Source organism: Silene latifolia, chromosome 11 (genome assembly GCF_048544455.1).
Source record: "Silene latifolia isolate original U9 population chromosome 11, ASM4854445v1, whole genome shotgun sequence".
In the NCBI taxonomy this organism is placed as follows: Eukaryota; Viridiplantae; Streptophyta; class Magnoliopsida; order Caryophyllales; family Caryophyllaceae; genus Silene; species Silene latifolia.
The window spans coordinates 192711039-192725240 of NC_133536.1; the positions used below are offsets into that span (position 1 = coordinate 192711039).

Consider the following 14202-nt stretch of genomic DNA (forward strand, 5'->3'; position numbering starts at 1 on the left):
GGAAAACAGAGGGCAATGGAGTGAAGGTGAAGGGGGGAGTTTTCTGTTCCAAATGTCTCGTGTCGGAAATGTTTTTTATTTGTGTTGGAGGAAACAGAATATATCCTATTTTCCTCCCTTTCAAATCCCTGCCTTCATCTTGATAAACAAATAGTAGAAATTGCCTCTCTACATCTCCCCTCATTTCCCTTCATACTCTTCTATACAGTTAGACTATTGAGCTTTCAATCTTTGAGGCCGTCACTGCTCCAGACACAAGTACACTGGTATAAGACCGTTTTGCTGTTAGATTACACATTGATGATATTCGGTATTTTTCATCATTTATGTGATGACACGAGACATTTTTTGAAACAAAAACCGAAATACAGTGAAGGAGCGTAACTAGCACTAGTATCCAGTTATCCACTATTCAGGATTGGTACAAATGAACTCATTACGTTCCCCATCAGGGCAAATGGTATCATACTATATCATCATTCTGTTTTTTTTTTTTTTTTTTTGTGATGGAAAACATATTTGGCCCCTTCATCCTATTCATACGTAATCTTTTGACTTGAGTTGTCAACTTTGTACCCCTATTTTCACAATACGTAATGACTGGCTTTTTTAGACAAGATATTATGAAAATACGGAGTACGTGTTTTGCATCTTTATTCTTTACATATTTTTGATAATATAAGTTGAAAGAGGACAGCACAAGCTAAAAAAAATTGATAAATGTTTTTTTTAACCGCATGGCTGCGACTGTTACGTTACATTTGCCGGATACCAAGACTTCAAACAACTGCAACCGGCATTGCATTTCAAACCCACAGCCTCTAGGAAGTTTCTAAATCCGGGCAGAATGCCAGCATCTACAAGTTGCGACTAACATTGGGTAACGGCTACTGAGTGGCACTAACAACCTAATGCCTTCATCTTTGTGATGTAGAGGAACGAATTCCATCTTAGCTAAATCTTCTATACTTCTGTAACTAGATCTGTAAATCCCCCTCCGCTCAAAGATCTATGGTACTTCCGCTGCAGCTGAATTCCGATGGCCTCCAATAATGGTACCTACTCTCTCTCCCTTAATCGCTCGTGAGATGTTACCTTCTTTGTTCAGATTGAAGACAACCACTGCATCAAACAATAATTGTTATTAGAACATATGTTAATCAGACTCATTTTACTTATCCGGCAAGGGAATTTGTCAAGTGTGAGGTGTTGAGTGTCGGATGCGGGGCTATGTTATGAACACAAATTCTTAAAAGAAAGGGTCTCATAATAAGATTATCATGAAACTAACCATACTATGGGGGTAGTTATTCTTTATATATAAGATTTTAGTGGGTTAACAACTTAACACATACGGAGTATTTATTATTTAGGGGAGAGTTTTAGTAAAATTGCAATATAATACTCGTATGAAAAGTCAGGCAGTAACATAGGTCAGAACAATTGAGCCAAAATTTTAATTGCACCACACTTTCTGATAGTCGAGCTTCACGCACAGTCGCACAGTTAAGTGACATGATATGAAAAGTCAGAGTAACTATGAGTAGAACTTTTGAACCAAAACATTCATTGCAGATTTGCAGCACAATTTAGATAAAAAAATTAGAAAACAGTGCACCTGAAATTTTGTTCTCTTGGCACAAGGTGATAGCAGTCATGTCCATGACAGAAAGCTCCTTCGACATTACCTCTTGATAACTAAGAGTATCGAGCAATTGAGCATTAGTGTTTCTCCGAGGATCTTCATCATAGACCCCGTCAACATTTGTTGCTTTCAGCACAACCTCTGCATTAACTGTCAATGGAAACAGAAACATTAATAGAGAAGACCATGGTCCACAAGCAACTCTCCAAATGAATGTTCTCACCAAAGCAAAAGAAAATATAAATCCTTTACAACAGCACACCATAGCAGTAAATACCCAAATAGCCTTTATACCACCAATACTACAAAGTCATATGGGGATCATAAGTTCAACAATGGAAAGATTAGTGAGTCATTTTGCATTACTCCATCATCTTGTAAAACCCGAAGATCAGTCAGTCTTTGGCTCATTGGAAAGTGAGAACAGACTCAGCTCAGAACAATGAGCTAAAAAGATGCATCACTGTAATAACTGAAGATTTGAAAAAAAAAACTTTGCATGGATCCTACTTGAACACCAGTGCATTATGAATCCAGAATAAATAATATAGGAGGGAAGGACATCCATGTTTACATATGCTAGAATCTAGGGTTCAGCACACATAAAAAAGTTTAACTAACAAGAATAGTTTGTTTATGATCAGCTAGATAAAGAGTTCACAGAAAAATCGTGTCAATGCCATTAACTACATCAACAACAATACCCCAATGCCTCAAGGCTCCGACAATGGTCGCATAAGGGCCCTCGGTTGTATGGACTTACCATTTACCACTTTGTTAACAATACATGGTTGTCCACTTGTCCCTAAATTACCCAAAATGTAAATTTTGTTGATAATTACATTGAATGATTGCTAATTCACAATTAAAAAAGTAGTGCAGTCATTTCAGTGAGACATTTTGTTTTATTCTATTATAATGGAAAACCAAAGGGGATAGCGAGTCTTTTGGTCCACTGGAAATGGAAACAAAACGCCATTAACTGCATCAGAGAAACATAAAACTGATTGATGAATAGCATGAATTCACGAGCATAAATGAACTATAAAGCAAGACTCACTTTCTGCACAGCGAAGAGCGGCAGCAGTGTCTGTGGTGAAGAACGGGTTTCCAGTTCCTGCAGCAAAGATCACAACTCTCCCTTTTTCCAAATGTCTGATAGCCCTTCTACGTATGTAAGGCTCAGCAACTTCAGACATTCGAAAAGCAGTCTGGACTCGTGTAGGGATACCAATACTCTCCATTGTAGCTTGCAAAAATATTGCATTCATAACAGTTGCCAACATTCTGAATAAAAAATCCGGGCACAATGTCAGAGAAATAGTCAACCAACAGTTTTTTTTTTTTTTTTTGGGCTTGCATTATCCGGCTTAGTGCGGATTTGAGCTGGGAAGGACCACAAGAATAGTTTAAAGCTCTCCATCTTGGATGCTAACACTGTCGCATTCCCAAGAAGACCTCTAATTAGCTAGATCAACCCCTTGTCAGTTGGTCCCAGTGTTAGGGGGTGGTAGCTTACATAAATACAGTTCAAGCAATCTTATTCTCATTCTGCACAGTCCAAGAAACCTAACACAATATAGCCTCGAGGCTTAAACATGCTACAGACATTAAAAAAAAATGCATGAAGCTGGGGTGTCTGGCATATTTGAAACCAGTCAGGGACAACTACTATCCCATTACAAGGTTAAGAACAAATACTCAAGAGGAAGCAATATTTCACCAATATCTAACTGGCAGCTAAATCTAATCAGTTTTAATTTTGATCCCCTAGTTACTCAGCAAAGCCCTAAAGAAAAGTTCAACACAACAGCAGACAAATACGACTTGAGGGAGATGTAGTACCCAATATAATCAGCAGACGATCGGTCAAGACCACTACACCCAGCCCAAGAAGATCCTCGAAATATGTTTCCACCACCAACAACAATAGCAACCTAAAATATGCAAAACGAATTACGATATAAGTTCTAAATTTCTGCGATTCAACTATCTTGATGATAACAAATATCAAAAAATAAAAGCGTGAAAGTTTGCAAAATCTAGCAAGTAGAGCTCTCTAATGACTATAGCCGTTAATAGGATGAAAGAACTGAATCTAGAAGTAAGCATAAGTCTATAGACCTATAGTGTCATAATTTGATCTCTGACTTGTTTATCGTAACGTTGTAGCCCTTCTTCCCATATTACGGCATGCTAGAAAATACCCTTGATTCATCAAATTTTGAACGTTATCTTATTTCCCAAATTTCACATTCAACTGGAGCACTTAGATAACTTCCAATATTAGATGGAGTGTTGGAGACTACAAAAGTTTGACGAATTCGGTAAAACATATTACCTCGATACCAAGCCGAGTCACAGTTGCAACCTCCCTAGCAATTGCCATAGTAACCTACATGGGAAAAACGCCACTAAAAATGACTGAAAATGAAATAGATAGTGAAAGAAGGAGCGAGCTAAAATCCCGTGGCAATTAATTTCCTACCTTTGGGTCTATGTTCTGCATGTTATCCCCAGCAAGGGCTTCTCCACTTACTTTAAGTAAAACCCTTTGCCATTTATATGATGGTTTTGTTGTACCGTCATCATTTGATGACAAGCCAAAAGACGGCATATTCATTTGCCTGCAAAGTCACATCATAGATCTAATAAGACAACAAGACGGATGCAAAATACCTGACAGCCACAGAGAGAAATCATTGCTTCAATTTACTACTCCGTATTAACAAGTCTAACCAGGAGAGAAGAAACACTTGATAAATTAATATTATGCAATGTCTGTGAATGCAACATTTTCTTGTAAAGCCTTGCTTATTTCTTTAGAAAGAAAAGGGATTCTAACGTGAACTAGACGAGTCAATTTGTTCTATCTACCGCTCCCCAAGTCATCCGCGTTCTCGCTGTTTCACTACTTTTAAGTCCATTTCCCATACGCATTATCAGGAATATTTCATATAAAACAGCCAAACGATATTTATTACTATTACACGGACTTCTCAATAAATTCTACTATTTATACGAAAGAAGCTACCGTCTACTGTCACAGTGTCACTCCCTATACTGGAGAATCAAACAATACATATAGCCATTTTCTCACTTGTACTTCAGTATGTGGCGCAGGTTGTTTTAAGAATCCAACTTACACCACATAGAAAAGCTAGATTAGCCCGCTTCGTTAAAAGGAACTAACAGAGTAACAGACTAACAGTGCTTTGAGGTTCAAATTGGGAGCTGAACAAGGCGAACAAAACTGTTGAGATATGTCAAGATTGATGAATATCGTGATGACAGTGCTTCATACTGTCATGCTTCACAGATGACACGATGCTTCACATATTGCAGTGCTTCATACTGTCATCCCAATATTCATCATTCTTGACATATCTCCACAAAAGGCAAACCGCAAACTTCGCTAAATTGAAATTCATTTGACTAGAGCAAAAGGAAAGATTCAGTTCTACAAGCATCAAATCTCCATTAAATAAGCTCCAAAAACTTTAGTACTCACACACGAAGATCCGTCTTAAAAATTCATAAACATCTTGTAGATTAATTCACAACTTCAATTCAATTTGTTCTTCGACGGACCGATAACAAGTTAATCAACACCCTACCACAGAGCCAACAGGACTCCAACAGAAACCCTCACCCTACACCTTGAATTCTCACAATTAGCAGTTACATAATCAATAGGCAACCCAATTAACTGCATATCACCTCCATTCCTTCAATTCAACCATAGAAAAATACCTTTTTATTATGCAAAAATATCAAAACTTTAACCACATCCCGCAAATTAAAAAATTGCCCAATTCTGATAAACCCCATTTAAACCCAACTCACAAAAATCCAAAATTACCAGGAAAAAAAAAACAATAATCTAAATTAATTAGTTCAACACTCAATTTAACAGAGAAATATACACACAGATAACAAATTCATCCCAAAAAAAAAAGGGGGAAAAATTGGGGAAGAGCAACCTGAAGCTGATTAAATCAGAAGAAGAGGAAGAACCCATATCAGAAGATGCAGAATTAACCACAATTCTAAGGTTGGAATTCCTGGAATTCACCATTAAATTCTTCCAGGGTTTGGATAACAAAGTTGGAGGCAAACATTGTAAGGGTGAAGAAAAGGATGTAATTGTGTTCATTATATTACAACTGGTAGAAAAAGCCATTTCTTGTTGCCAATTATGTACCAAAGATTGAAACTTTTTAAGTTTGAATGATTTTTCACAAGGGATGAATGAACATGCTAGCTTCTTGGTTGAAGGGTCACTTTGATAGTGGATAGAGTAGGAGAGTAATATGTTATTATGAAGGGAGACACCGGGCCTCGTCTACTTCTTTGAACGAGTAGCAATCAAGTTTGATGGAAAATTTAGCCGTTCATGGGTCGTACTGTCTATTGTATTCGGTTCTCCTAACCTTTAAAAAAGGGTTCTGCTATACGTCGTCGACAATTTACTAATTATCGTTGACAATTAATGTAAATTTTCAAGTTTGCTCTCCATAATATAACTCCATTTTCGTCTCACTAAAATGCAATTTCCGTCTCACTAAAACACAAGTCAATTTCCGTCTCACTAAAATCTTAAAAGACCGTTTTTCAAAAAATAAAAAAAAAAGCGGGATTTGTAATTAACAACATGAACGAGAACTTAGTGATTATCGATTACCGCACCAAAAATTAATCTAAGTCAGAAAATGATTTTTTTTTCAAAAAAAAAAAAAAAAAAAAATCCGGACGGACCAAGGTCCGGACAAAGAAAATTTTCGTCCAGACCATGGTCCAGACAAAAATATTTTCGTCCGGAATTTTTTTTTTTTTTTTAATTTTTTTTTTTTTCCGGACGAAAATATTTTCCGTCTGGACCTGGGTTTGGACGAAAATATTTTTGTCTGGACGAAAAATTTCTTTGTCCGGACCTTAGTCTAGACGAAAAATTTCTTCATCCAGGCCCTTTTTCAACAATTTTTTTTTTTTTAAAAAAATTATTAATTTCAGTCTTAAATTAGTTTTGGGTGCGTGGATCGATAATCGCTAATTAAAATAAGTTTCAATAAATTAAAAAATTAAAATAAAACGAACTATCCCCGAACGGGATTTATTAGTAATTATTAATTATGTTTTTACGAAAACAAAACAAGACGGAAAAAATATAAGGGGGAGTGTGAGGGAGGGGTAGTTTTGGAAGTTCATTAAAATTGTCGACGATAATTAGTAAATTGTCGACGAACTTTAGTAGGCAGGTTAAAAAAAGCTCGTATAGAAGTTATGTGCTTGTACTTTGTATATTTTTTTTTTTTTTTTTTGAGAGAAAAGAACAATTCATTAATAGAAAGTCATACGGCACTTACAAAGAATATGTATAATCGAAAACAAATCTAATGGAAACCAAAGAAAAATAATTTTCTTATAAACTAGGGATCTCAAAACAGCATCTGACAATTCGGCTCGTCCTATTATCGCTATCTTCATGTAGCTTTTGAGGGGATCTTTCGTTTGATTTATGAGATAAAATTTATCTCTGACTGTTTCCAAAGATCGTTGACAAATCACTTTTACCCTTTGAAAGAACACGCTGCAAACTATCAACGAACTACTCTTGACTTTATTACTGATAAAACTAAACCCACGAATAAATGGAAAACCTCCGAAATAAGGGACGGAAAAACGATTCTCACCAAAAGGGAGACTTTTATTGAATAAAAGATAGATATGCATATTATTGATTAAAATTTGAAACAATTTTGGGGCTTACCATCGATCGATTGATAATCGATGGAAGCCCCTGTATAATTTGGTGGAGGCTAGGGTTTTTTAGAGAGAGTTTTTTGAGAGAGAATTCTTGGATTATTTTGTTTCCGAATCTTGTACTTTGTATATTTGCATAGGCCTAATCCCGAAAAGCTGTTATAAACATGTAAACTCGGCTGTCCACGGGCCACAGAATATTCGGCTGAGCGGTATAACCGATATTGACCCAAATTCGAAGTTGCTCCCCTTAAATGAAGACTCCGTTATTCAGCCGCATTATTAAAACAAACGATTTGTGTAACAAATTTTCATAATGAAATCAACTCATATTTGAGTATGCACTTTAAAGTTTAAACTCCCTTAATAAAAAGAGTGCTTGATAATCGATAGAAGAGTACAAAGATATCAAAAACTAGAAATGTGACAAGGGAGCATAACTTGAAGTTTATGCAATTTCCAAAGGCCTTAATATTCACATATTAGCAAAACAGACTGAAATTCACTCTGGACTTCGAGCGTACAAGCCTGAATTTGATGCTCTCTCATTCAAAGAACCTAATATCGACTAGACATCGACATAAAACCATTATATAGATAGTCATAGACAACATATACTAGTAGTTTACAAAAATTCAGGACTGTAACAAGATGTCCCTCTTTAAGAGCAGTATAAGCCTTGACAAATTCCGACCCATGGATTCTCAGCTATCCTCACAAATTACCTGCAAAACCCAGAAACAAATGTAACTGTCATTTCTGATCTATGCGCCATTTCAATGATTTGGTGATATGTTCGATTTGGACTGCATAAGTTGGCTTAGGTAGTTAGAATGTGAAAAGGTGATATGTCAAGTTTGCTTAGTTAGTTAGAATGTTTCAACTTGGTATACCCGAGATTTTACAAGATAGGACCTAAGACAGCGGGTTCTCATTTCCCGCTGTTGCCAAAAAGTTGCTTGATATGTAATTACATCAATAGATATAGCAGAAAGATGTACCTTAGCCCTGGAAGATTGTGGAACCTGCTTAGAGATGAGTTTAGCAGTGTCTTTCCACCAAATGACCTCTACCTCCTTTTCTTGAAGCTTTCCCTTGATGAATTCTAGATGAGCTTCTAGTTCTTTTATCCTCTCTTCTTGTCTCGCTTCCAGAAGTTCATGTAAACGCCTCTCGAGTTCAAGAGGAGGAACACCATAATGTTCCGGGGTGACTTCATCATTGGGGTTTATGACCTCTTCGGAGGAACTAACAGTTGCTGTTCCTGTTGCCTTGCCATTAGAAGATAACTGTCAAAGTGCCAAATCAAAGTCATTACCTCAGTGGAATAGAGCAATCTTTGCATTTGGTTTGCAATGCTTTTAACTTGAAACTGTCGAAACCTTATAACAATGCGTAGAAATTAGGTTTCAAAATTTTAGACTCGGATTTATTCACAGGAAGTGCTTCCACTAGCAATGAAGTCAAAGATTCAGAATTCTTCGTCTATAGAATATGATAAAAATAAAAATTATGATTCAGTAAAGAAAGCACTATTCACTTATTAATTGTGATTTAGTAGTCAGTCGATGAAATCTCAACTCAAAACTCGACTCAAAACTCATTATGAATCATTGGGGAGACATCTCCCTCCTTTTATGGGCCAGAGTCTTTAGACAGCGCGAGAGATTGGGTCACTGTATTGGCAAAGAGCAAGGCGTACCAATAATGTTGCAAAAGAGCATGAAACCAGGCCAAATTCTTATGACTGTTTTTGAGTCAGAAAATTTTTTTAGTTTTGTATGAGACTGTCGTAGATCAATACAATGTGAGACCCGCTATAATCTCCATCGGAATATCCATTAACCAGCAAGAAAAATGACTAACAAATACAGCAACTAACTATTGCATCTGTTTCATCATATTCTTATTATAAGACAGTCTCATATGAAGATCCGCGAAAAAAGGTTTAATTAAAAAATGGTAAGCAGAGAAAGTAGTTTACCTGAGTGACATTCTCTTGATGTTCCAATTGCTGACCAGTCTCGCCGTACCCTTCTGTCTCAATGTCAATCTGCAACCTCTCTAGTTCAGCAGCCAATTCCTCCTCAAGACAACTTACTTCGTCCACACACCGTTGTGTTTCATACATATCACAGTGTTTGTCACACACACCACTCATCCCGGACACCTCTTGACTAGACCCGACTCCATGCCCCTCTTGTGAATACGCTGTAAGATTGCTTGGACCGTCAATGGTGGTGGTGCTTACTGCATAGGTAACTTCAGGGTCTGATAACCCGTTTGGGGGAGTGACTTTACCCTCGTCATGCCCTTGTTTTGCGCTTTTTAGGAATGTCTCCATTTGCCTACGCAATTCTGCTGTTTTTTCGAGTTCTGTTTTGCTAGCTGCTATAAGTGACAGTAGTCCCAGCCCAGCAGCCACATTGAAGTTCATTTCCTGCCTTTGATGCCCTGAACCGAGAATGTCATTAGACAAGAAAACAGTGACAGTCTGAAAGAGCTCGGATTCAAACAATATCAACTTTGACCATTTATATTGATTTGCCCTTTAATTTCCAATCTCTCAAGTGATAGAATCAGGGATATTTTCGTCCGTTACTTATAATTGGAGTGTCCCAGTAGATTTTGTGAGTGTATTTAGTGCCACCCTATTTTTATATAGACGTTACAACAAAAACAAGTGTTTAAATGACTATCCACCCTGAAAACGACTTTACAAAATCAATTGTTAAGCCATTTGATATTTTGTAGGAATTGAATTCGAATATACAACTACGTTACAGTATAAAGAAGCGTAACCAGTGAAAAAAAGTTTTAAATTTTGGGGAACAAATTACTAACACGAGCCCAGCATGACATTTTGACCCTTCATTTAGATTAAAAATTGAATACTTCACAAAGAATGAAGGTATCAGAAATTCCAATACCGTGTCGTGTCTGAGACTTGCAACCAGCCGAGACGGCGAGACGGAGTAACATAAAACATTGAACTAATGGCATAAAATAAGTTACCTGAAACGCCGTCGTGAATTGTTTGATGATCAACCGCCATCAAATCAGTAGCAACCTCTCGTTTCTCCACCTCCTCCGCCATGACTTTATCTCCCCTACGACGTCGTTTGCATTTCTTTACGACAGCGAGAAGGCGGCACACGGCGACACGTGCGGGAGAATAACATTCGAGACCTCTAACACACTCCATTCCTCTTACACTTTCTTCCCTAGTCAATACCGTCAAACACCTCCCTCCTCCTCCTCCTCTTTTTCGCAAACTCCGCCATTCTTGATCGTCATTGGCGGAGTTTATCGTCGGCATTTTACTTCGAGCCCGTTCACTTTTTATTTGATCAATTTTTCTCAAGATACTACCCTTTTTATATACGAGTAGGAGGTGTAGGGAGAAACGGAATTCGAACCTACAATTTATCGTTTACGGTTTTAACCACGAGTAACATTTTTGACTGAGGAGATGAAATTGTTGAAAGACTAATGCTGGTTTTAACATTTAAACAGTCACGGATTAAAAATAGTCCTACATAGAGCTGGACAACATAGCGGGCCAGCCCAGCCCAGCCCGGCCTCACGGGCCAATAATCAACAGCCCGCCAGCCCATGGCACAGCCCAGCCCAGCCCGGTCAGCCCTACGGGCTGTGCTAGTGCTGGATTTTTTCAGCCCAGCCCGTTTCAGCCCGTTTTTTTTTTTTAAAAAAAAAAAAAAAAAAAAAATTGTACCAAGCCCGGCCCAGCCCGCCCCTATAGTGCCGTGCGTCTAGCCGGCTGGACAAAACCAAAACCACCCGCCCGGCCCCGGACAAATTTTGTCCTCCTTTAGTCCTTAGTGCCGTGTCGTGTCGCTTTACTCTACCACAAGACCCGCCCTTTTGGCCGGCCGTCCCGACCCAATGTCCACCTCTAGTCCTACAGGTAGACATGGCAAACGAGTCAATGAGATTGAGTCAATTTGGGCTCGGGTTGTTTCGGGCAAGAATTCGGGTCCACTGGGTTACTTCGGGCTCAGGCCATTTTAGGTGGGTTATTGTAAAGTTATTTCGGGATAGTAGTTTGTATGCTACTCCCTCCTATTCTATATGATCTTCCACATTATTTTTGGACTAATATTTAGTGGAGTGTTTAGTATGTGGAGGAAAATAAAAGTAGGAGAGAGAATGTAGGGTTAGATGTTATATTAACCATAAATAATGGACAAATAAGGAAAGTGGAAGATCTTTGTGAATTTTCCGATTTAGGAAATGTGGAAGATGTTAGGGAATAGGAGGGAGTACAATAAACATTTGGATAGGGTTGAATAGGTCGGGTCAATTCGGGCCTCAAGTCAGATCAGATGCGGGTCGAGTTCAGGTGGGATCATTTGGCTCGGGCCAGTTTGGTCAGGTCTAGCTATATGTAAGACCATCCTTTTATAATGAAAACATTTGTTTATTGGTTGCAATAAATGAATTTTTAACGATAAAAGAACCGTCTCATATCGTAAGACGTATTATGTGTGAAAATAGGGGGGAAATGGGTTATGATTGTGGGTTTTTGGGCGTAGGGATGTGGGCTTAGCTACTTGAGGAATCAAATCCAAAGTGATTATGGAAGCTTCGTAAATTGGGAGTAATGTTGGAATTTGAATGTTTGATTTTATTTAATTCTGTCATTGGATCAGTAAAACATTCTTGGTTAGTTTTGAATATTTTTGAAAGTTTGATATTTTCAAATGTATTTCTTTATTTTGTTCTGATTTGGGAGATTTTGTTCCTTGAGAATGCATTTATTAATTTTGTAGAGCAATTGTATTTGTCATCTATATATGATTCCATGAATGTGTTATTCATAATAGGAAAAAAAAATTTAGAAACATAATTAAATTAAATTTTATCTAACTCTTTTAAATTTTGTAGTTACAAATTATGTAGAGAAATCGTCTTGAAAAAATGTAGTTAATGTTAATAGGTACCCAACTCAATTCGTAAATTTACTCCGTACTATACTCTATTAGTTTCATTAACCATTATTGATACCTTTAAATGTATCGGGTTCTGAATGTGACATTTTCCAACAAATACTACAAAACATTGATTCACTGTGCATTGTCGATAGTGCAAGCAATACTCTTCGAAAGTTTAAAAAACATGTATGTTTTGAATCCAGGACACATTTTTCTTACCATGAAACTCAAATAATACCGTTACACATATATAATAACCCATTTTCATTCAAAATTATCATTTAATCTTAATTTTAGTAACGATATTACATACATGTATACAATTATCTTATACTCCGTACAAAGCCTAGCTACCACCAAAGGATACACAATATCGTACAAAACTCCGTTACTATTTTTAATTTTAAATTTTAACTGTTGTATGGGCTAATAGTAGGTTATCGCCGTTCGTTAAATCTCTAATAGGTGAATGTAAACGGGAAAAATTACTTCCCTAAGTTGGTCGGATTATGTGTACGGAGTAAGTATCGAACCGAGTTATTCTTGGCGGGAGAAAGGATTATTTTCGTTGGCATTTGCCTATGTTTTATCCTGACAAGGCAAATTTAATATGGATATGGACATTATAAAACACAAGAAAAGCAATGTCTCTAGTCTCTACAATTTCATCTAATGAGCAATATCTTTAAATGCAAATTCTAGTCTAAGATAGTCGTATACTCAATTTATGAATTATACAACCAGTTGTATATGTTGTATGGTGTAGAATCTGAGCTTTATGATAAAGTATCCGAGCTTTATTAGAAAGTATTGAACTCATCCATTTACACATTAAAAACATGAGCTTTAAATTAGCTCAGAAAAAATACATATAAGCTCGGATTCTTATACCTTGGTTGTACAATGTTTATGGTACAACTGGATGTATAATCCTATTTGTGTCTTAAACTGTAAAACGCTCAATTTATATAAAAAGGATATTCAATTTTTGCTTATAAATGATTTGTATTTTTACCTAATGGAATTGTTTCGTATACGAGTCTCTATGTCAATCTTACTTACCCCATAATTACTCTTTCAAAAATTTCCTTATTCTCTATGCTATGTTATAGGCACCGAAAAATGACAAGTAATGTGGTGCAATTATCTTAAACGTACCGAAAATATCTTAGTTTGCTAGATTGCTTCGATTAACATGATTACTATGAATGTTAATCTCTTTGTACTTGTATTACATTGTTCTGTGACCGGCTCAAGCAACACAATATACTCACACAATAATCCTCAATACCACATTACCACTAATTCAACTTTTCTTATTCAAGAAACAACCGCTCGTCCTAATTTTATCTAGTTTACTCATCTTTCTAGTAACTAATTCGTAATTATCAAAATGGTTATTAATCATTAAATCCTTTTATCTACCAATTTTAAACTTTTTTTTTTTTTTTTTGAATGAGACAATAAAGAGAACTAATAAAATTCAGAAAGTTAAATAGATGGGACAAAGAGATCCAACATTCAGAAAATGTTAAAGTCGTGGATTTCCGATTTCCCGCCATAGAATGAGACAAGGAAGGAGTTTAGTTGTATATGTCTGAATTTTCCCGTGAGAGAATTTAATATGCAAATCGCTGACATTCATCTCTTAATGACTTTGGGCCCATGTTTCAGTACTTCAGTTGGGCCTCGACATGTGGGCTACCCTCCTACCCACCTTCGGCCATCTACTATTCTACTCTGAGCTGGGGCGGGTATTGGTAGAGGCGTAGAGGTTTAGCGGGTGGTGATCTGGTGGGGCGGATATGGGTACGAAAAGTCGAAAATTATACATTTATA

At 36.9% G+C, this 14202-nt stretch overlaps 2 protein-coding genes across 2 annotated transcripts; both read right to left on the reverse strand.

The window, feature by feature from the left end:
* Nucleotides 1-696: 696 nt before the first annotated feature.
* On the reverse strand, nt 697-6066 carry LOC141612213 (uridylate kinase PUMPKIN, chloroplastic). The gene is made up of 7 exons (XM_074430938.1): nt 5629-6066; nt 4134-4272; nt 3987-4040; nt 3491-3582; nt 2706-2932; nt 1619-1795; nt 697-1122 (listed from the first exon to the last, which is right to left on the reverse strand). Exons 1-7 carry the CDS (start codon nt 5826-5828, stop codon nt 1010-1012), a joined length of 1002 nt encoding a protein of 333 aa, XP_074287039.1. The 5' UTR covers nt 5829-6066; the 3' UTR covers nt 697-1009.
* Nucleotides 6067-7847: 1781 nt separating this feature from the next.
* On the reverse strand, nt 7848-10833 carry LOC141615255 (protein POLAR LOCALIZATION DURING ASYMMETRIC DIVISION AND REDISTRIBUTION-like). The gene is made up of 4 exons (XM_074433690.1): nt 10424-10833; nt 9393-9862; nt 8410-8697; nt 7848-8133 (listed from the first exon to the last, which is right to left on the reverse strand). The coding sequence occupies exons 1-4, from the start codon at nt 10725-10727 to the stop codon at nt 8113-8115; spliced, it is 1083 nt and encodes a 360-aa protein (XP_074289791.1). The 5' UTR covers nt 10728-10833; the 3' UTR covers nt 7848-8112.
* Nucleotides 10834-14202: the final 3369 nt, after the last annotated feature.